Source organism: Octopus sinensis, linkage group LG5 (assembly GCF_006345805.1).
Source record: "Octopus sinensis linkage group LG5, ASM634580v1, whole genome shotgun sequence".
Lineage (NCBI taxonomy): Eukaryota > Metazoa > Mollusca > Cephalopoda > Octopoda > Octopodidae > Octopus > Octopus sinensis.
The window spans coordinates 66908036-66930894 of NC_043001.1; the positions used below are offsets into that span (position 1 = coordinate 66908036).

The window sequence follows — 22859 nt, forward strand, 5'->3', positions numbered from 1 at the left end:
CTCTCTCTCTCTCTCTCTTTCTCTCTCTCACACACACACACACGCACATACCTGCTCACACATAATGATTATATATATATATATATATATATATATATATATATATATATATATGTGTGTGTGTGTGTGTGTATCTATATATATGCATATATATAGTTATATAAAAATAGGTAAGTCTAATATTGGAAGTCAATATTAATTAGTTGATACATGTTGAGAAATAACTACCTGGGAAATCAGGATTTGTCACATTTTGTAATTCCATTTATATCATTTTATAACTATGTATTTTATAGCTTCATGTTGTAGAACTTTGCAGCTTCTTGTTGCATTTTGTAACTCCATGCTGTAGAATTTTGTAGTCCCATGTAGCATTTTGTACCATCATATAGCATTTTGTTGTTCCTTGTTAGAGAATCCTATAACAGCATGCTATAGAAATTTGTAGCACCATGTAGTTCCATTTAGCATTTTGTAGTTCTATGTTGCACATCCACAACACTAAATTTTAACTTCCAACATGTATTTTTCTAATTTGCAAATACTAAGTCCCTGGACGGACTGAAAACATAAAACTAAGTAAATTAATATCATATAGATGCAAACCTATGTTCTATTAAAACTGGTATTGAGGAATCTTGGGATAATGTTGTTAGATAAGTCCCAAGTTAGCCCTGATCCAGATGTCTCTTTGGCCCTTAGGTTACAGCCTGAATTATTAAATGCTCTCTACAGCATGCCTCTGTCTAGTAGAAGACAACGATGCACATCCTGACATGCAGTGGTTAATTGTCTGTGGCAATGTTGCAGTTAGAATGTGTTGATCTCTTTTTGCTGCTCTGTCTATTTCTGACGTGTGGTGGTTAATTGTATGTGGTACAGTGGTGGTTTGTATGCTATGATTGAGTTTATCTCTGGGTACAAACAGTCTAGCCATGACCATCTCCTAATTATATCATTCTGTTTTGAGTACATCATTAACTTCCCCATTAGTTCAGGTAATTCTAAATGTATTTAGCAGAATTGCAAAATGTCAAAATTTACAAAATTATATCACATATCTGGAACTGGTAAGGAAAGAAATGTAAAATTTTTAAGCTTTTTTTTTTGAAACAAAGAAAAAATAAAGGAACCTAAATATGCTTATTATATGTGATGCTGTTGGAAAATAGCTGAAAAACACAAGTCACTACAGGTACCTCTAGTATTTGCTTAATCAGCTTGAAATAGCAGCCATATCTCCCTGAAATTACATCATCATTTAGTATCTATTTTTCTTGCTAGCATAGGTTGAACAGTTTGACAGGATCCAGCAAGATGCAGTGCTGCAATGGCCACAATGTCAGCTTTGGCATGGTTTCTACAGTCAGATACCTTTCTTTTTTCTTTATACTAACCACTTTACAGTGTATACTGGGTGTTTCTATTGTACACCTCCAACACTTGTGAAGCTGTCAAGTAACTTACAAGAGGGGAAAAGGAAAAAGGAAAGAAACAGAAAAAGCCCCTTGGCTTAATGGAGAGGGGGAATATTTGGGTGTTGGGTGGATTTATGTCAGGTGCTGAGAGGCTATGATAGTGTTGGTGTCTTGCTATAGAGATAATACATAGCTACCTTGTGTTTAATGAGAGTGGGTAGATGAGTATAACTGGGAAGATAGGGTGGTAGTGATGGGATGCTAGAGCAAACCCTCAAAAACAGAAGGGCAGCACATTAGATAATGTAGTCCTCTTGACACTGTTTCTTTTGTGGGAGTGGGACCAAAGGGTGGTTAAAAACACAGGTTGCTCATGGTTAGAATGCCATCCTTATCAGAGAGTCTGCTTGATCATGGCTGGGGTAAGGCTAAAGAGCAATAAAACAAGTTTCAAATATTCTTTTCCTCTCTCCTTCTCTCTATTCTCCTTCCTCCCCCTCTCTCTCCTCTCATTTTTCTCTTTCTTTCTCTTTCTCTCTCCCACACAAATGAATTTGTTCAAAGAAACAAACCAAGTCAATCTTATCTTAAGTTAACCAAATATAATGAAGCTCAGCGCCACCATTGCTCTGGCTATTCCTCAGCAATTCCTTCTCTAAGAATGAGGATAATAAAATCTAGGTAGAAAGAAAACAAAACAAAATTCTTTGTTTTGTTATCTTGTTGGTTATTATTATTATCATTATGATGGTGATGGTGATGCAGACTAGTAGAATCCATGGTAATTGATAAAGATAACATTCCTGGTTTGGTTTGTAATTTATTTTCTTGCTATTTTCTGAATCTGGTTTCTGTGAGAGGCAATTGACTTAGCGACCTATCAATAAAAAAAAAATATCTAATCATGCTTATAAAAGTTGCTGTTGATTTCTTGTTTCTTTCTGTGAGGAACATTGATCTGAAGATTACTGACAAACCTGGAGAATTTGTGTAGCCGCACAAGTTACAATTATGTCTGACAACTGTTGCTAAGTGAATGATGTTTGTGGACCTGTGTATGCATGTGTGTGGGTGGGGGTAGTTTCCTAGAATTCTGCTTCTTTTGGATTATCATTTGCTGAGTTTTTGTGTGTGTATGTGTGTGTGTCATCATCATTTAATGTTCACTTTCTATGCAGGCTTGGGTTGGATGGTTTCTCAGGGCTGCACTAAGCTCTACTATCAACTTTGGCATGGCTGGATGCTCTTCCTAATGCCAATCACTTTACAGAGTGTACTGAATGCTTTTTGCTGGAAACTGGTACTGGTAAAGTCATCAAGTAACTTGCAAAACAAAGATCCCCTCAACTGAGAGGTGGCTTTATTCCTGATGATGAGGGGTTAAACTCTGATAGAGGGGCTGAAACAGGTGTCTTGCTGGAGAGAGATAGGAGCAGGCTGACAGACAAACAGAACCCCTAAATATTTTAGAAATTTTTTTGTGTGTATGTGACTTCATTATTATCATTTTACATCCATTTTTCCTTTTCTCCATGTTGCCTCTATTCTGAGAGGGATTGAAAGAAAGAGAGAGAGAGAGAGAATGAGAATGGTGAAGGAGTGAAAAAAGGGAGAATAATGTGAAAAAGAGAAAGTGATTGGAGAGCAGAAGTAAGTGATAAATAAATGAGTCTTAAAAATAGTGGTAGTAAATAGTAACAAAGTTGGTTGGTAACAGGGAAACTTAACATGAACTTAAAGGGCATGACAGGTCCAAATGTAGGTGTTTATCATCCCAACTTCTATCACCATTTATCATTTTATTTATTTATTTTTGTATAATTGCATGGGTCAAGAAGATTTTCAGCGTAGCATTTTGTCACTTGTCGTAGTCTTTTGTCCTCTTCTTGGTGAGGATCAGCTTTTTGAGATCTGTCTTCTCCACTTAGTCCCATGTCTTCCTCTTCAACAGATTCCTTTCACTTCAAATGTGACATTTCTTTACATAACTGACTTCCATATGCATCTCATGTCCCTACCAGTGTAGGTCTTTCTTGGTTTGTTTTTTACCCAGTTTTTCTCTCTGCCCATTCATGTTGTGTCATTTATACACATTAAGGTTATATATCCCAAACAGAATGGCTTGCTTCATTACTGTCCATTTCTCATATATTCTCTGCATTAAAGGCCTCTGTCTTGCTACGATTTGTACTTACAAAGTTGCACACAGAGTCTCTATTTCTGTCAACTTACCTGATACATCTCTTATGCATCTATTTCTTATATTGTGCATACCTCATGGAATATCTACTGCCACCTTTTCTGTATATTGCATAGCCATTTCCCAGAAGGCAGTAATTAAAGTCCCATCTGCTTTCCGTCTATCTAAAACTTTAGTCTTTGATAGTTTACATAGAGGTGTCTCAATTCCTGGTTTTGCTTCCAATTTCGGAATTCATTTTCTAAATCTTGCGCAGATTCAACTACAAGAGCTACAGCATTAACATACAAGAGTTCCCATGGACAATTGGTGTTAAGCTTGTCTGATATAACCTGGAGAATTATAAAAAACAAGAGACAGGCTGAGAACAAAGCCCTGACAGACATCTTTGAGAATGTCAAATTTCTTCATTGACTCATACCTAACACTCACATTGCTGATGGCATCTGTGTACATGGTTTCAATAATCCACACAAGCTACTCATCTACTCCTAGATTCTTTAGCAACCACAGACTACAGAGCATGGAACTCTGTCAAGGCTTTTTCTAGATTGAGCAATGGTAGATATAATAGCTTACTTAGTCTTCTTAGTTAAGGTTTCTCCTGCAGTTGTCTCACTAGGAAGAACATGTCAGGTTACTCTAACAGGATATAAATGTCAACTCTCTGTCATCTAGGTTAATTTTCTTTCCAATCAGTTGTGCCATAACTCCTTTAGTAACTGTGTGTGTGTGTTTGTGGCCTATTTGAGTGTTAGGTTCACGACCATAAGATCATGAGTTTGATTCCTGGATTTTGCAGTGTGTTGTATCCTTGAGCAAGGCACTTCAGTTCATATTGCTTCAATCTATCCAGCTATAAATGAGTACCAGCCTGGTGCTGGTGTGACCTTCTCTTCCTCCAGCTGTCACATCCTTGATGTTTCATTGAGTTAAGTGTGGAAAGGCTAAAAAGATGCCTGTGTCTACTTGCACATTTAAGCTTCTATATTCATGAGCACAGACATTCACACACACATTTGTATGGCCCTCTTCAGTTATTACTACCCATGGGTTTCATCTTTGTAGTTCTATGTTGCTGTTTGCCTGGAGCAGCACTGCTTGTAACTGAGAGTGACAGAAATCACACCTATGTTTGGTCATTAGTCTATTGGCTCTGCTCTGTGTATATTAATTGCTGGTAGGGACACCATTTTCCATTATGCCACCATAATATACTACCAAATATACTAAAGGCTTATAATAAGTCAATATTGTGCTTCACAACATACTTGTTATATTCTGGAAGTTAACACCAATCACAGCTATAAAAGTCACAGCATTGCACGTCCCTCACCTATCTACATACTTTACACTTTTTGATTATCAAAGAAATAATTTCTGTTTTAAAAAATCATCACCATCATCACTGTCATTTAATGTCCATTTTCCATGCAGTTGGTAATTAAATTTGATGACAATAAAGTGAAGCATTGATATTGGAAGTCAGTAATTTGATAGAAAGATATTTTCGATGTTAGAAATGTAATTTCTCTTTTCTGGAACTTTCTGGTTTATCAGAAATCTCTAACACAATTTATCAAAGTAAATCTCTGTACAGCTCTTACTAATGAGCTTGCTGATTAACATCATTTTAATCAGTTTCAATGTTCTCTAATGTTTAACAAGGATGTTGCTATTCTCTACCTTCATTTATCAGAAACATTATTAATTGCATTGTTATTTTTAATAAATAAATACAAGATTTACATCTAAAAGTTTCTTTTTAGTAATATATTTTAATATAATAGTATGTTGATATATTTTTTTATATTATGCAAATATTTTCTAAAGTCATCTTAGTCCTTTTTTCTTTTCTAATCTTCTCTGTGAGGCTCAACATTCTGTGATTAGTCTTCATCCTACATTTTCCTAGTTTCTCTTTTTTCCATTGATTCCATCTCTTGAAAGTAGTTGGCACTTTATACAGCTATTCTCATCCATACACATAACAATATTACTGGATTAATAATTCATCACTTTAGTGGCACCAAGCTACAAATATATTTATCGAGATGGAATAATTATCAATTAAATGGCTCTTTTGCTCCTAACTAGTCAACTAAATGGCCCTCTGGCTCCAAAAAGGAAAAAAAAGGAATATAGTCAACTAAAGGGGTCTGCCCCCTACCCCCAAACTAGTCAATTAAGTAGTTCTTTTGTCGTCAAGCAAGAAAATAGTTTAATTACATGGTTCTTATTTTAGTACTGTACATGTGAGACAAACTTAATTGCAGCAAGAATTGAACTCAGAACAGAAAGGCATGTAACACAATTCTAAATTATATTTAAAGCAGCTCCCTAGTTATATTGAATTAAAAAATATTTTAGTTTAACCCTTGTAGACCCAGGTTTAGCAGACTTGTGATCAAAGACATTCCAGCTGTTTCTTGCAGTGTAACATTTACTAATGTATCTTTGAATTTTTGATATGTGTAAAGTGTAATTAGAGAGTTTTGACTGTTATTTCTAGCTGATTGAGTGACTACACAGAGGCTCCCTTGTTGGAGCAGTTATATATAGATGTATTTCACATTAATAGATGATTATTAGTGAAAAGGAGGGGCTGACAGATCCTTGATGAACATCTTGAAGGATTAAGAGAACATTACTGACAAAATGTGATCCCAGCCTGCAATGTGGCATCAAATTCTGATTTGAACCTTCATTACAAACTGTAATTTCTACAAATTGCAGCAAAAAACCTCCCACATTTTATAAGTTAATAAATGTTTCAATAGCAAATGCATAATGTGCACTAGTCCAAACCAAAAAAATTTTTTTTAAATTAGCTACATGAAGACATGATTACCATCTAGTTCACTTCACTAGCTCCACACCAATGACCATGTAAAATATGAGAGACTTTTCTGTTGCACCTTGTATTTCTACTATCAGCAACTAGCAATAGTGATAAGGAAGAATTCAGTTGAACATCAATTGCAGTAGACTCACTCAAAATTTATGACCCAGATAAAACAGAAAAAAGAAAGTAGTCAGCCATACAGCAAGTTTCAGGACAACTTTAACCCATTCCCTACCCTGAACCTTGTAAAGAAACTATCTTTTTGACTCTGCCCAACTTGTAAAACTGGTTAATTAAACTACTCATCCATATCATTTTTTTCTCTAACATGTTAATCTCCATTGCCCACACCTGTGCAGTATTATGCATTTTATTACTGAATGTTTTGTCACTTCTTTAGCAACCACCATTTTAACATTTTAATTTCCATGACTACACCTGCACAGTATTGTACTTCTTATTAACTGTCCCTATTTCAATCACTACAGTGAAGTTCGTGCTGTACTGATGAGGATTAATAAGGCAGAAGCATGTATGAAATTTTCTCTCTCTCTCTTTTTGTTCGACATTTGGAAATTACATTAAATATGTTAACACTAACTTCTAAATCTGCAGCAGTACTGATAGACTACCTTCAGACAAAAGTCATCAATATGCACCAGCCTCTGGCCCACTGATGTGTTGTTCTCTTCCTCTCTGACCTTTGTTCATCAGATCTGACTTATCTCGTGTCATATCCGCTTAGGCGCATCCAATTACCAGTCTCCCCCACCCCACCTCCTGTTGTGTCTTTCCTCTCATATATTTATCGAGATGGAATAATTATCAATTAAATGGCTCTTTTGCTCCTAACTAGTCAACTAAATGGCCCTCTGGCTCCAAAAAGGAAAAAAAGGGAATATAGTCAACTAAAGGGGTCTTCCCCCTACCCCCAAACGAGTCAATTAAGTAGTTCTTTTGTCGTCAAGCTAGAAAATAGTTTAATTACATGGTTCTTATTTTAGTAACTGTACATGTGAGACAAACTTAATTGCAGCAAGAATTGAACTCAGAACAGAAATTTCTATCTTGGCCCAATCTTTCCTCCTCAGAATATCAGTTGTCTGGAAGTTCATAGTTATCAACCATACTGGTTACATCTGCCTCAGGTGTGCAGAAGCCACATGCACCTGCTCTTCCACCCTCTAAACTATTTAAAAAAATAATGAATAATAAAACTTTATTAATTTTCTTCAGTGATTTATTCCATAAAATTAATCAAAAGTAGAGATTTCACTGCTCCTAACTCAGTGCTTTTTCAAGGAATATTTATGGCTTGACGTGAAAACAAATGATGACCCATAACCATGTGTACCAGTTCACTCTTCTTCTTGTAATTCAGTGATACACAAGATTAGTGACATGGCTCAGAAGTGGGAGCATTTGTCTATTTAGCATAAAATTGTGTGTGTATAAATGTTTTTGTGAATCAACATTTTAATAACAACTTTTCCATGGTTGAATGGGTTAGATGGAATTCACTAAGGCTGATTTTCTATAGTTGGATGCCCTTCCTGTCACTAATCTTCACTTGTTTCCATGTAAGGTAATATTTTCTCTTAGCCTGGCATCTTTTCATGGAAGGTTGGGAACATGGGGCACTACCTATATGACAGTGACATGTTTATTTCTATCATATGTGAAGACAAGGAAATACAAACATACAAACACACACACGTGCTCACACACATGCACGCACACACACACACACATACACACACACACCCACATGGTGGGCGTCTATTAAATTTACACTCACAAAATTTAGATTTTGTGGAAGATGCCACATAGTGGGACTAAACCTGCAACAAGATGATTAGGAAATAAACTTCTCAATTACTCAGCTATTTAATTTGTTTTATTTTTATTTAATTTGCTGTTTTTTCCCATTCAGATATGTTTAATGATGGTTCTTATTATTATGGCAACGAGCTGGCAAAATTGGACAAAGATGCTTAGTGGCATTCCTCTTGGTTCTTTATACCAGACAAAATACTTAGCAACATCTCTTCCAGCTTTATGCTCTGAATTCAAATGCCTCTAGGGTTGACTTTGCCTTTCATATATTCGAAGTCCATAAATTAAGTACCAGTCAGGTACTAAGGATTGATATAATCAACTAGCTCTCTCCTTCAAAATTTTTGGCTTTGTGCCTGAGAGGATTATTCTTATTATTTGAATTAAATTTATGTTTGACTATTGCAGCTTGATTTTTCCTTTAGTTGACAGTGTCTGGCTTATGGATGATATAAAAAGTATTGTGGACCATGGCTGAGAAAAAAAAAAAAGATAGCTTATCACTTGTTGTAAGCCACGTACATAAACTAGTAAAGTCTCTAGGTTTGCCAAGATGGCAGAATTAAGTAACTTATTGAAAGATCTAACACTAACTTATTTCTTAACTCTTTAGCATTTAAACCAGCCATAACCAGCCTAAATATTCTACCTGTTTTATGTTCAAACCAGTCAGATCTGGCCTCTCTCACCTACCCTACTATGTCATTCTAAAAACAAATAATCACATATCTCAGAGCTCCAAGATAATTCATGATTAACTCAAAACAATGTGAATAAACAAATTACATTTGACTGAGCAATCTGAATACTAAAAGATTAATCTCTAAATCTATAAAGGGATACATTTCTATATCCCAACAACTAATTTTATTGATTCTGGAGGCATGAATGGTAATGTTGACCCTGGCAGGATTTGAAACTAAATACAACATTTGGCCCTGTGCTCAACTAATTTAGTCAGTCTCACTGTCCTCACTAGTGACATGAAGGACTTCTAACATAGGCAAAAGGCTGGAGAGTAATTGCTGAGTATATCAACTCTAGTATTTTACTGGTACTTACTTTATCGACCCTAGAAGAATGAAAGAAAATGTTGATCTGCATGAGATTTGAACTCAAGATGTAAAGAGAAGTAGCAACTGATTCTGTCAATCCAATGGTCTTATCTATTGGTTGCTCAAATTACAAGAAACAGCAGCCAATTCATTTTCAAACCACACCTTACCATCTTAAAAATAGATATACTGGATAATAATACTGTCTAAGGTACAATATTCTTCTCTTTAAAATAAAGCAATGATGGGTACACTAAGAACTCTATTAATTGTGAGTCATCTCCTCCATCAAGAGATGTCCCTGGGCTAAAACAACAGCTAATATTGAAATACTATCTTTTGTCATGATTGAAGAAGATTAAGTTAAGTGTGATGTAATATGGTTGGTTGGAAAGAGCTTCATTCTCTTAGAGAGAGAAGGAGAGTGAGAGAACAAGGAAGAGAGAGAAAGAGAGATACCTTTTATTGTGGTTCTGTTTCTGGTTTTTACAGTTCAAGACATAAGTTGCCAAAAAGCAAAGCAAAAATAAAAAAAAAATTGTAGTTTTGTTTCCATATGTCTACATCTTGTATAAGTATGTGTGTGTACATCACACACATGTATTTGTATGTATATATGTGTATGTGTACATATATATGTATGCGTATATAAATATATGTATGCATATATATATATATATGTATATATATTCATATATATATATATATATTCATATATATATATATAAATTCATATATATATATATATATATATATATATATATATATATATATATATATATATATATATTCATATATATATATATTCATATATATATATATATATATTCATATATATATATATATTTCATATATATATATATATCATATATATATATATATAAATTCAATATCTGTATATATATATATTTTTATATATATATATATTAATATATTGATATCTTTTTCACCTTGTATTATTTATATTATATATATATATATATATATATATATATATATATATATATATATATATATATATATATTCATATATATATATATATATTATATATATATATATATGTATGTATGTACATGTGACTATATGTATGTATGCCACTTCTTCATGTAGAATTTTATTGGAAAGGTGCAGGAGGTGGAGGAAGTAGTATATATATTTTTTAAACACTAAAAATGTCTTTTTAAAAATATTTCATAGATTGACTTTAAAGCCAGAGGATATTATTTTGAATTTCATTATTGGGAGAGAAAAATAGATATTATTATTATTATTATTATTATTATAATAATCTAGAAATGGTAGTAGCAGTAGCAGATGTTGGTAGTTATCAATAATACATTGTGACATAGTGAACAGGGACTCTGGAGACAGAAAGAGAGAGAGAGAGAATAACTTGATAAATACCTAGTAGTAGTGGCTGATAATGGTACTCCTTGTGGTGGTAGGAAGTTGTATTTGTTGTACTGGTTGTTGTAGTAGTGGTGAAGGTAGTTAAGTAGGTATTAATAGCAGCAGTATGTTAGAGATAGAAGTAATATAACTTTGATAATAATAATTCCTCATATTTATGTAACAGTATTTTTAGGGGGAAGATGGAGGTGAAATGTTCCATAGTATTACTGGTATTCATTTTACTTTGGCTCTGTTTCACCTGAGAACATAGAGGAAGAGACGTAACCAGACATTTGTCTCCGCACCGTTTTTTTTATCTTTTTTTTGTCCTTCCAACAACCATAACAACAACAGCTATATATATATATATATACACACATATATGTGAAGTATATTTGCAACTTAAATGTGGCTAAGCACTAAGGGTGGATGCTTCTGTAGGTTGTAGCCCCAGAAGAACATCTTCTCCAGCTGGCTATTGACACACTTTCTGTGCCCTATCAGTATTTGCAAAGGGAAACCATCCTTCTCATTGTCGATCTGACGTGATACGCATGGACCTGGGTTAGCGCACGACAATCACTGGTCTCCGATGCGAAGGGGTCCCAATGCAAATACATGTATCCTTTTTCCTGTGACGGAAAGCCACTGATCTCGAAAAAGTGTAAACAAGCAATAATAAATCTCTGAACGAGGTATAAACAGTAGCTGCACAACAGTGTGAAGTATAATTGCCACTTAAATGTGGCTAACCACTAAGGGTGGATGCTACTGTAGCTTGTAGCCCCAGGAGAACATCTCCAGCTGGCTATTGACACACTTTCTGTGCCCTATCAGTATTTGCAAAAGGAAACCATCTTTCCCCTCGTCGACCTGAAGTGATATGCACAGATCTGGGTTTCTGGATATTTACCCATTGTCAGTGCACAACAATCACTGGTCTTCGATGCGAAGGGGTCCCAATGCAAATACATATATCCTTCTTCCAGTGACGGGTCTGTGCATTTCACATCAGGTCGACAATGGGAAGAATGGTTTCCCTTTGCAAATACTGCCCAGGGTCTGACGGTGCTTTTAATATTCCACTGGAATGTTAAAAGCACCATGCAAGCGTGATTGTTACCAGGGCTGCTGAGTGTCTCCTGTGCCAGTGGCACATAAAAAGCACCATTCGAGCGTGATCGTTACCAGCATCGTCTTGCTAGCACTTGTGCCGGTGGTACGTGATAAATAACATTCGAGTGAGGTCGTTGCCAGTGCCGCTAGACTGCCTTCTATGCATCTGAGCATGGCTGTCGTGAGTACCGCCTGACTGGCCCTTGTGCCAGTGGCACGTAAAAGTACTCACTACATTCTCGGAGTGGTTGGCTTTAGGAAGGGCATCCAGCTGTAGAAACTCTGCCAGATCAGATTGGAGCCTGGTGCAGCCATCTGGCTCACCAGTCCTCAGTCAAACCGTCCAACCCATGCCAGCATAGAAAGTGGGCGTTAAATGATGATCATGATGATGACTAAGTGTAAAACATTCAATGAAATATTACTGTAGTAACAAAAGAATTCTCTCTTTGTTTAAGTAAAGAATAGATTATATGATGCTTGTATGAACTGTGATGCTGTATGTACAAAAGCAAGAAATAAATGAAGTGTGCATCTGAATGTGTAATATTAATGTAGTGTGTAAGAGAGACAATTCTTTTGGTCCAGATATGTAATGCATATGGATTATGATTGAGAAGTAAAGAAATGCCAGAAGATTCTGAAGGAAATTGTGGAAGAGAGAGACATAAGGAAGACAGATGCAGAAATAGCAAAAGCTGATCTCACAAAGGAGATGACAAAGAAATCAACAAATGGTTGGATGTTGTATTGAAGAGGATCCATCTACCCTCTGCAAAAATGTAAAAATGATTGTGTGTGTGCGTGATTGAATGATCTCATTCCAGAAGCTGACTGAGAAATCTAAAAAAAGATTTCATCTGCTTTTTTGCCTGTGTATGTGTGTGTGTTCATTTGAGAGCTTATTTTCATTTGGCCCCAATTCTTTGTTACCAATCCTACAACTATTGTATCATACTGTACCCCGGTCAGTAACACCACTGTTATTGTACTATACTGTGTCTCAGTGTTTATACTATAATGCCTATATCTCATATCCTCATACTGTATGCTTCACAATATGTTTCTATAAAACACATTTCCTACAATATCCATAATAAAAAAAATATAATAACATTCAGAAATATTATCTTAAACTGATATAAAAGTCTCAAGGAATACTTTACTAGGCAAATGGTATATTCTTTATGATTTGTGTGGAATTTTAGCTAAACAATTTCTGAAATTCAATTATGTAGTGAAAAAAGTTTTATGTAATCTGTTTTTATTGTCTGCTTCTTCAAGATGTTTTAAACAGGATGAAAAATGTATTGATATTTTACTTCTCTTCGTTTAAATCTACATCTTTTCCCCCTTTCCATCCTTAACTATTCATGTACTCTCTATTGTATTAGTGGAGGCGCAATGGCCCAGTGGTTAGGGCAGCGGACTCGCGGTCGTAGGATCGCGGTTTCGATTCCCAGACCGAGCGTTGTGAGTGTTTATTGAGCGAAAACACCTAAAGCTCCACGAGGCTCCGGCAGGGGATGGTGGTGATCCCTGCTGTACACTTTCACCACAACTTTCTCTCACTCTTACTTCCTGTTTCTGTTGTACCTGTATTTCAAAGGGCCGGCCTTGTCACTCTCTGTGTCACGCTGGATATCCCCGAGAACTATGTTAAAGGTACACGTGTCTGTGGAGTGCTCAGCCACTTACACGTTAATTTCACGAGCACGCTGTTCCGTTAATTCGGATCAACTGGAACCCTCGTCGTCGTAACCACAGAGAGTAAAGAGAGAGATTGTATTAGACAATGGGAATGATAACTACATATTCTTAAAGTACAAATGTATATGCTGTTGGGATTTCATTCTGATTGACAGTAGTTGTTACTTAGAGAGTGATTAGTGAGCAGGGGCTTCAAAGGTTGATGATGGTGGTTGTTAGGGAGTCGTCAGTGAGCTGGGTAATCTCTAGAAGGGAGGTAGTTTTAGGTGGAAGGATTGTGTAAGGTGTCAGTTTCTGGGGCTCTCTATGAGGATTAACTTTTGTGGGTTAAAAATGCAGAGTAGTGTATTTATTAACAAGATTTAGGCAAAGGTAGCAATGAGTTGGGATATTTAGAAAAACCAAGGTTATACATGTAGCTGTTTTGTTCTTTGAGATGGAGCAGTTATTGTTTTGTAAATGAAATGGCTACAAGAGAGATGAATGGGAAATCTACATCAAGGACAAAAGAAATTGGAAAGGAAATTGATCTACAATATGGAATTTTCTTTTAATGAAGTCTCTCTAAACTTAAGGCTTGAATGTATAAAAAAATAAAACCATAAGTCTTTTTTATATATATATGTATATATATATATTTGATATTTCTTTATCGTTATTCTCTTTTTTTAATGCATCTCATTGTTTTAGATCAAAGCACATTCTCTTGTCATGTTCGATTTTTAAGAAGCAGAAATTAAGACAGTGATAATTGTTTTTGTTTCCCTACAGGTGTGTGTGTGTGCATGCGTGCATTCATAGTTCTCTGTTTATGTATCTACTATTAATTAAACATGTTTCATAGTTATAAATTTCTATCACTATTGATGAGATTGATTTTGATTTTTCATTCATCTAGGGCCCTCTGTTAAATACCAGTGATATCTAATCAACTGCCCTTATTTCATAAGAGGGAAATTAGCGTTATGTATTTTCCTAAGAGCTCACTATTTATAGAACTTCCACTAACTCAGTAGTTAAAGTGTACTCTGGGATATGAAATAGTCCTGGGAGCACCATGTGTGTGAAGTCCAGCCTATTTCCACATCATCATCGTCATTTAACATCTTGTCCATGCTGGCATGGGTTGGACAGTTTGACCAGAGCTGACAAGCTGAGGAGCTGCACCAGACTCAAGTCTGATTTGGCATGGTTTCTACAGTTAGATGCTCTTCCTAACACCAAGCACCCTGAAAGCGTAATGGATGCTTTTATGTGCCACCGGCATGGGTGCCAGTTGTGTGACACCACTATCTGCCATGACTACAATTTCAGTTGGCTTGATGGGTTTTCTATTCAAGCATGGCATATTGCTGAAGGTCTCGATCATGACAAATGACTGAGATCTTCAGCAATATGCTGTGCTTGAGTAGAAAACTATTTAGGCCAATAGTTAGGTCTTCCTATATGGAATGTTGTTGCATCTATAGATTTCTGATTGATCTAGAACTGAGTTTAATCAGTCATCAACAAAGATGACAGTAATATTTATCTTTGTTAACATAATCTTCATTCATTGAAAACTTGCTCCTGGAAATACAGGTTGTAAGTAATATATTGTGTGATACTGGAAATGTGCAATTAATTCTAATTCATTTTAATGTGTGTGTGTGTACATATGTGTCTGTATATGTATTTGAATAGATCCTTTAGTATTGTTTATTCTGTTTCTTTTACAGCGAAAATTTCGGGTAGGTATATGCCTGGTCTTGTTCATTTTTGATTTGTAACATTACATATCAACTTCATGTCTGCTCCATACACAAAAAATGGTTTCAATTATTGTTATCATTACTACTACTTACTACTAGTTTTATTGCTGCTGCTGCTACTACTACTACTACTACTACTACTACTACTTCTCTGTCGCTTCTATGTCTCTTTCTAAGAATAAAGCACTGTGGCTATGATAACTACATTGTGCATGGTGTTTACAGACTTTCTCATACTTGGATCTATCAGATTTATGCCATTGTGTATGTGTGTTGTGTCCTTTCACTCGTTAATAGGATGGAACAACTTACTCCACACTTAATTATCTACTTTTGTTTTTATTATATGGGTTGGACCTGGTGGGATGAGAGTAGTTAGCTTGACACCTAAAGTTCCAGATAGTGTTGAACCAGACAATAGATTGAGATTTCTACCTATTAACAGGTACAATCTACCCAGTCCACCCATAAACAGGTACAATGTATGATCTACTCAAAGACTTGTAACCATTTTCACTCACAAGGCTTAGCTTCACTTGACCAATAAAATAAAGATGGTAATATTGATACTCCAATATCCTATTTCCTGATTAGCCCCAGGTCACCTCTGATCAAGTAGATTTAACCAAAGGTATCCCAGCTGTGTCCATTATATTTTTATGACAGTATGGTTGGGATTTAGCAGGGATTTGGCTGCTATTTCTAGCAGATTAAGAAATCCTGTAGAGGTTTGCCACATTGGTTTGTTATCCCTTGATATGCTGATGCTTTCTCTATCAAATAGTTATGGCTGAAGTGTGGTAAACATTATCAAAATAGGAACGCCAAGGCTGTATATGTATACCTATAGCCTATATATGTATCTTAAGTCTATATGTATCCATAATATCTATATGTTTCTGTAGTCTCCATTTATGTGTGCATATGGTATCTATATGTGTTACTAAAATCTGTTTGTGTATGTGTGTCTATAGCATATGTATATATATTTATAGTATTTATAAATGTATATGTGCATCTATTGTTTGTATATGTGTTTCCATGATCTATAGCTGGTTTGTGTGTGTATGGAAACTGTATAAAAAAATGCTTTTAAATGTATTTATGATGAAGTTTTAGAATCTAGTATAAGTAGACCCAAGCATGACTGTAGTTCAATGTTCTCTTTTAAATTTGAACTTTAATACTTTGACTTTATAATTTCTAAAACCCTCACTTGTATTGCTACAACTATTATCCCAGTCCCATATAGAGTTCTCTTTATACAATGCTGAAATGTCATTGAAATCAGAGCTAATTGGTTGTATCAGCTCTGTCTTGTCTCTCCAATATTTATACTGTCACTTCTCAGGTCTTGAATGTTGCTTCTCTAAACTGAGTTTCTTCTTCCTCTCCCCCTATCAACTGCAGTCTACCAAACCAAGCATAACCCCTTCAATTTCACAACTGCCTTCACATATTGAAAACATCAAAGCAACGGTTAATTTGCAATAGCAGGGAAATTAGCTGGAGGGAAATTTTTGAAAAGCAAAACTTATTTTATCAAAATAACTTTTATTTTGGGTTATTTGAAGTCTAGTTACCCCATATGTACAAGTATTATAGGGTTCAAAATTGTATAAATGTCAAAAGATTGAGACAGATGAGGGAACAACAAACAGGGTGTATTAATTTGACACTCAGGAAAAACTGACATTTTGAGCTTATGCACTTTTACAGAAAAGAACGAGAAGAGAAAACAGATGGAGAGAGGAAAACGAAAATGAAGAGAAAAAAAGAACATATCTGGTTTAATATGTATATATATATATATATATATATATATATATACACACACACACACATATATGTATATAATTGCCTGTGTGTATTATAAGATCAAACAAATTATTACTGATTGTGGCATATAATTGGTTATGCCAGTGGCAATATTTGGCACAAAATAAAAGTTTACATCATACATGTGCATGTGTGTTTATACATGTGTGTTTATACCTTGGTTATTCTAAACTGGAGTAGTTTAACAAAGTTTTTGTACATAAACTGAACTGTCACTATGATAGAATCATCAGAATACATTCTAGACACACATTGTATCAGAGAATGAAGATGTATAACTTATTGTTCCTTCTTTTTTGTTTGTATCTAATTAAAATTCCAAGGATGAAATTCTAACTCTGGATTATAGAAATATCCTCTCTCTAGTTGTTTACCTAGTTTTCTTTAAAAAATAAATAGTAATTATTTTTTATGAAGAATTTCCCAATTTCTTTTGTCAAGAATAATCCTCTCCTTAACTCTTTGCATCAAATTTCTTTTAAAAAATTAAAATATAATAAATAGATAAGTGTGTGAATATTTTTCTCTTTCTCTGCCAGGCTGTTTATCTTGAGAATTATTGTCCACCAATGAGTCACCACAATGAACCACTTGCCATCTATTACATATTTTATCTTACCTCATGGTGGCCTATTGTTATGGCAGAAAAAAATTTATTTCTTGTATATATCATCTCTTTTGCTTACCAACTCTATTTGTAATCTCTATCAGTGTGCTAACTCCTTCTCTCTATATATAAATACACATGTACAGAGAGAGAAAGCGTGAGGGAGATTTTTTTTATCTCTCCCTTTCTCTCTCATTTTCCCAGCATGCTTATCTTACTTTATGCTGAAATCTTGTTCTCTTATCCAATCTGCAAATAAGATGTAATATATTCCAGAAGACTGCTGTCTGTTGTTTTTCCTTCAAATTTTTCCCATATCTGCAGTTTTACTTGTCACTTCCTTATCTCTCTATGAAACCAACAACATTTACCAGCCAAGTCTTCATTTGACTTTATTCTCTGTATTCCTTCATTACAGAACCACTCTACATTTACAGTATAGAAACATGTGTGTATCTTTCTCTTTTCACACACTGCCGCATCAGTAGACACACTAAACTCAGACAATGTGCTAGATTCAAGGCTACCATGTACCAAAAGAACAGTTACTTCAACCTTCAAAAAGACAGACTGGATTAGAAAACATGTTACACATCAATGGCTGTCACCACACCTCCGCCTGGCTGATCAATTCTATAGCATAAATTCTACACACTGTGTGTGTGTTATACTTTCAGTAGAGGTTGATTGATTTACCTGTGTCAATCAATTAAGAATGCATAATTCTTATTTCCTGATCTGTTGATTGTATCAAACTTCAATGTCTATAAAGTTTTTGGATAAAGTTGACTTCTCGTGATTATAGGTGCTCCTTGAAGCAGATAAAAGTCTTACTATATATCTTTCGTGATTTCACGAACATAAATGAAAAGTACTTCATGCATATATATATATATATATATATAATAATAATAAATATTAGGGAATAAATCCAAATTTACAGGGAAAAAATCAGATTTAGGATTAAATCCAATTTTATAGTAAAATATTATATAATATTAATTAGAGACAATTAATATTATATATATATATAGATAGTTAGATAGATTGATAGATATAAATATGTGTGTATGTATATGTATATATATATACTACACACACACATATATATACTACAGGCTTCTTTCAGTTTCCATCTACCAAATCCACTCACAAGGCTTTGGTCTGCTTGAGTCTATAGTAGACACTTACCCAAGGGGTCACACAATGGAACTGAACCCGGAACCATCTGGTTGGGAAGTAAGCTTCTTACCATACAGCCATGCTTGTATATATGTATATATATTTGTGTGTGGAAAGGATCTCTGTCTATCGGCAATGTGAATTCAGCTGTTCAACCAATTGAATTACCTGCTCCTGAATTAACACACAAGTGACAGAGTATGTCACAGACATGTATACCCTTAAATTTATTCTCAAACAGAATCAATGCAACACAAAATGTAATGAGGATGTACCTGTTAAATACAGTCATGCATTTTTTCCCACTGGGTTTCTATACAGTTTCTCCCTATACAATTTCACTCAAGGTTTGAATTGATTTAAGGCTCTTTTAAATGACATTTATCGAGTATGTCATAAAGCTGGATAGGACATGTGACCTTGTTATTGGGAAGCAAACTTCTTAACCATTTGACCATACTTCCCTCCTCATATATATATATATATATATATATATATATATATATATATATATATATATATATATATATATATATATGGATCTCAATGGTCTATGTTGTTTGCATATCTGGGTTGGTGTTGCTGCTGCTTGTGGTACTTACATAAGCCATCTACTGAAAGACAAAGATTCATTCGGCATTGTTATATTATAGACACATTTTCTCTTCATTCTACCTTTTCTACCACTACTACAGTGACATTTTTCTCAACTACTTTGCATATTCTTTCCATTCCAGTCAACATATTCCTTTCATGCTCCCTTTGTACCTCCCTTGATTCCTCATTAAACATTATTTTCTTCCCCTTCCTCCACTCCATTTGACTCAAGATAACCATCTCCAAAGGTTATTGGTACTATTATTACTCCAATAACAAAAATCAATTGCATGCCCACTACTTTCATCATCATCAACATCATTTAATGCCATCTTCTCTGCTGACATGGGCAGGATTGATTGACAGAATGCAATGGGACCAAGCGCTACATAATGCTCCATTGTCTGTTTTGGCAAAGTTTCTGCAGCTGAATGCTCTTCGTAAAACCAACACTTTACAGCATATAAATAGATGCTTTTTTTCATATGCACCAACATCATTGAGGTCATCATGCAGCCTGCAAGACTAAGATCTCTTTTAACTAAGTGGAGCTATGAGAGGGGCGTGGCTTTATGCTGCAAGATGAAGGTTACAGTATGAGAAAATGGTACAGGAAGGAATAGGTTTCCTTTTTGTAGAGGAGCTATACAGATCCTCATAAAAAGCAGTGCAGATGAAGTTACTAGGGTGCAGCTGGAATGAATTAAAACTTCATCATGGGACCAATTTGACATAACTTTCATCGACGAAATTTTTTAATATATGACAATTATGACTTGGAAAGAAATATCTGAGAGAATAGTATCAGTAAAATAATGAATGATATATCAGTAAATAAATGATTTACCCTGAAATATTTTCAAGTGCTTTTGATAAATTATTCATGTTGAGTAAAGACATTTTCCTCTGCACTGCCCTCACTTCTACCTCTATCCCTGTTAATCAAAAGGAAATAATTAAATATCTCTCATGATCATAATCAATAATCATTTATTTATTTATTTTTACTAGAAATATAAGCTTTTATTTCCTTCCCAGCCACCTCACCTCATTGAAATGGTTTTCTCAATATATTACATTATTATTATTATTATTATTTTGCTTCCAATTGAAATCTTTGCAATTCACTTACTTTCTAATTACATCCATTCCTTCTTAATTTCTAATTATATCTATACCTCATCTCTGTACTTCACTCCACTTTCACTTTCAAATTTTTACTTTTTGTTTGTTTATTGTCATTATATTTATCACTGCATTAAGACTTTGCTTATATACTCATAATGAGGCATTTTTCTCTTGTAGATCTAAATAATTTTTTTGTTCCTATGTCTTTGATAATGTTGCTAACAGTCTGATAACTTCACAATTGCCATTATTATCAAGAAATCTTCTCTGTTACCTGATTTCTAATATTTTCTTCCTAATTTGATGTTTGCTGGCATGGCATGTGTGGTAAAGAATTTACTTTGCAACCACATGGTTCCATGTTTGTTCCAATTGCACGACATCTTAGAAGTGTCTTGTGTTGATCAATATCATATGAGTGAAAATTGGTGGCTGGAAACTATGTGCAAGTTCATAGCATGTATGTGTGTATTTTGCCAATGTATAATTATGATGTAAACATCATCCCCCCCAAAAAAGGAAAACCTCTACTCTCCCATTAGAATGCTTTGTGATATTTGTTCAGCATTGAGTTATGAACACTCTTTTGTCACTATTACCAACAGAAATACAGTGAACCAGTAATTGATTTATTGGAGTGCTATAACCATTGGCAACATTATTTTTCACCACGTGATATAAAATGTCTATTGTACATTCCAGTTTCATTTCTCAAGAGTGTCTTTAATAAAAAGAAGTTATCTCTTGAAAAGAATAAAAAGTGTTGCTCTCTCTCTCTCTCTCTCTCTCTCTCTATATATATATATATATATATATATATATATATATATACACATACACCTTTAGAAACATGATAGAGTCGGCTCATCCACCTTCAGAATTACCCAGTGCTATCAGTAGTAAGATTATATACTTCCAAGTTTATATCTGGGCATTCATCGTGTGTGAATATGAAATGTATACACGAGTTTGTGTGTGAGACTGTATGTGTGTATGTAATGGCCAGCTTTAGAAATTAACATGTGCAGCCAACCACAAAGGGCATATCAGAGATACAACCAAATAGAACATTTAAATGCCAGCCAGTACCATCCACTGTCATACATAGCAGCCTGACAAATGCACTCTCATGGCATACACCATAATATGTATGCAAGGCACTGATACATTCAAACCATAACAAACAAAGAAGGCCTTGAAGTAGAAGATTTTAAACTAATGTAGACAACACTCACATATCACTGGAGGAAACACAACTAGATCTCATTATGCAAACAATCAGTTGTGTAGTCAAGTACCTGTATTCTTGGAGAACTACATTGCATCGAAAAGAATTGTTGTGAATAATAAATAAATGTCCAACCATACTCCTTCTTTCTGACTCCAATTTCTTCAGTTATATATATATATATATATAATATCAACCTTGTATAATTCTTTGGTTGAATCAAATTTTTACTAACTAGTTTAAAAATTAAATTGATTTGTTTTTATAAAAGCCACAAAACAATTTAACAGAACAAAAGAAAATGGGGTAGGTGGGATTTTAATGATAAAATTTGAGTGTGAATAAATAAAATGTATTTTTATGCCTTTGGACGTGAATGTTGTAAATAAATAACAAATATAAACCAACAAACAATAAAAAAAGATATGCAAAAACAAAACAAACCACTCTAAGGCTATATCAATTGTAAAATTGATGAGTTTGGGTGTATTTGTTAAAAGTTATCTGTTATGAACAATTCAATCCAAAAATTTTTTAAATCTCATATATACAAGTGCAGGCCTAGGTGTGTGGTAAGAAGCTTGCTTCCCAACGACATGTTTCTGGGTTTAGTCCCATTGTGGTACCTTGAGCAAGAAGCCTTGTCTGTTTGTCCTCCCATCACTGCTTGACAACTAGTGTTGGTGTGTTTACATCCCCATAACTTTTGGCAAAAGTGACTGATAAAATAAGTGCCAGACTTCAAAAATAAGTCATGGGGACAATTTGCTCAACTAAAACCCTTCAAGCTGGTGCTCCAGCATGACCACAGTCAACTGAGGGAAACAAACAAAAGAATATATATGTATAAGCAAAGTTTAGGTTAGTTAAAATATGCTTGTGATACATTTCAACTAGCTCTTTAGTCATTATCAATTGGAAATACTTCAGAGAAGCAACTCTAGACAGACCTTA

At 34.5% G+C, this 22859-nt stretch overlaps 1 protein-coding gene across 13 annotated transcripts in view; it reads left to right on the plus strand.

Annotated features, from left to right (window-relative positions):
- Positions 1 to 22859, plus strand: part of LOC115211639 (pleckstrin homology-like domain family B member 1) — a 487008-nt gene that overhangs the window by 355883 nt on the left and 108266 nt on the right. For 11 of the 13 annotated variants that reach the window (XR_004999075.1, XR_004999074.1, XR_004999079.1 and 8 more), the window contains one exon: positions 15292 to 15303. The exons of the other annotated variants lie outside the window; for them this stretch is intronic. Coding sequence is in view for 3 of the 11 variants with exons in the window: in XM_036502721.1 (XP_036358614.1) it covers positions 15292 to 15303 (12 nt within the window). In the remaining 8 variants the exon portion in view is untranslated. The remainder of the gene's footprint in view (positions 1 to 15291; positions 15304 to 22859) is intronic. 13 annotated transcript variants of the gene reach the window in all.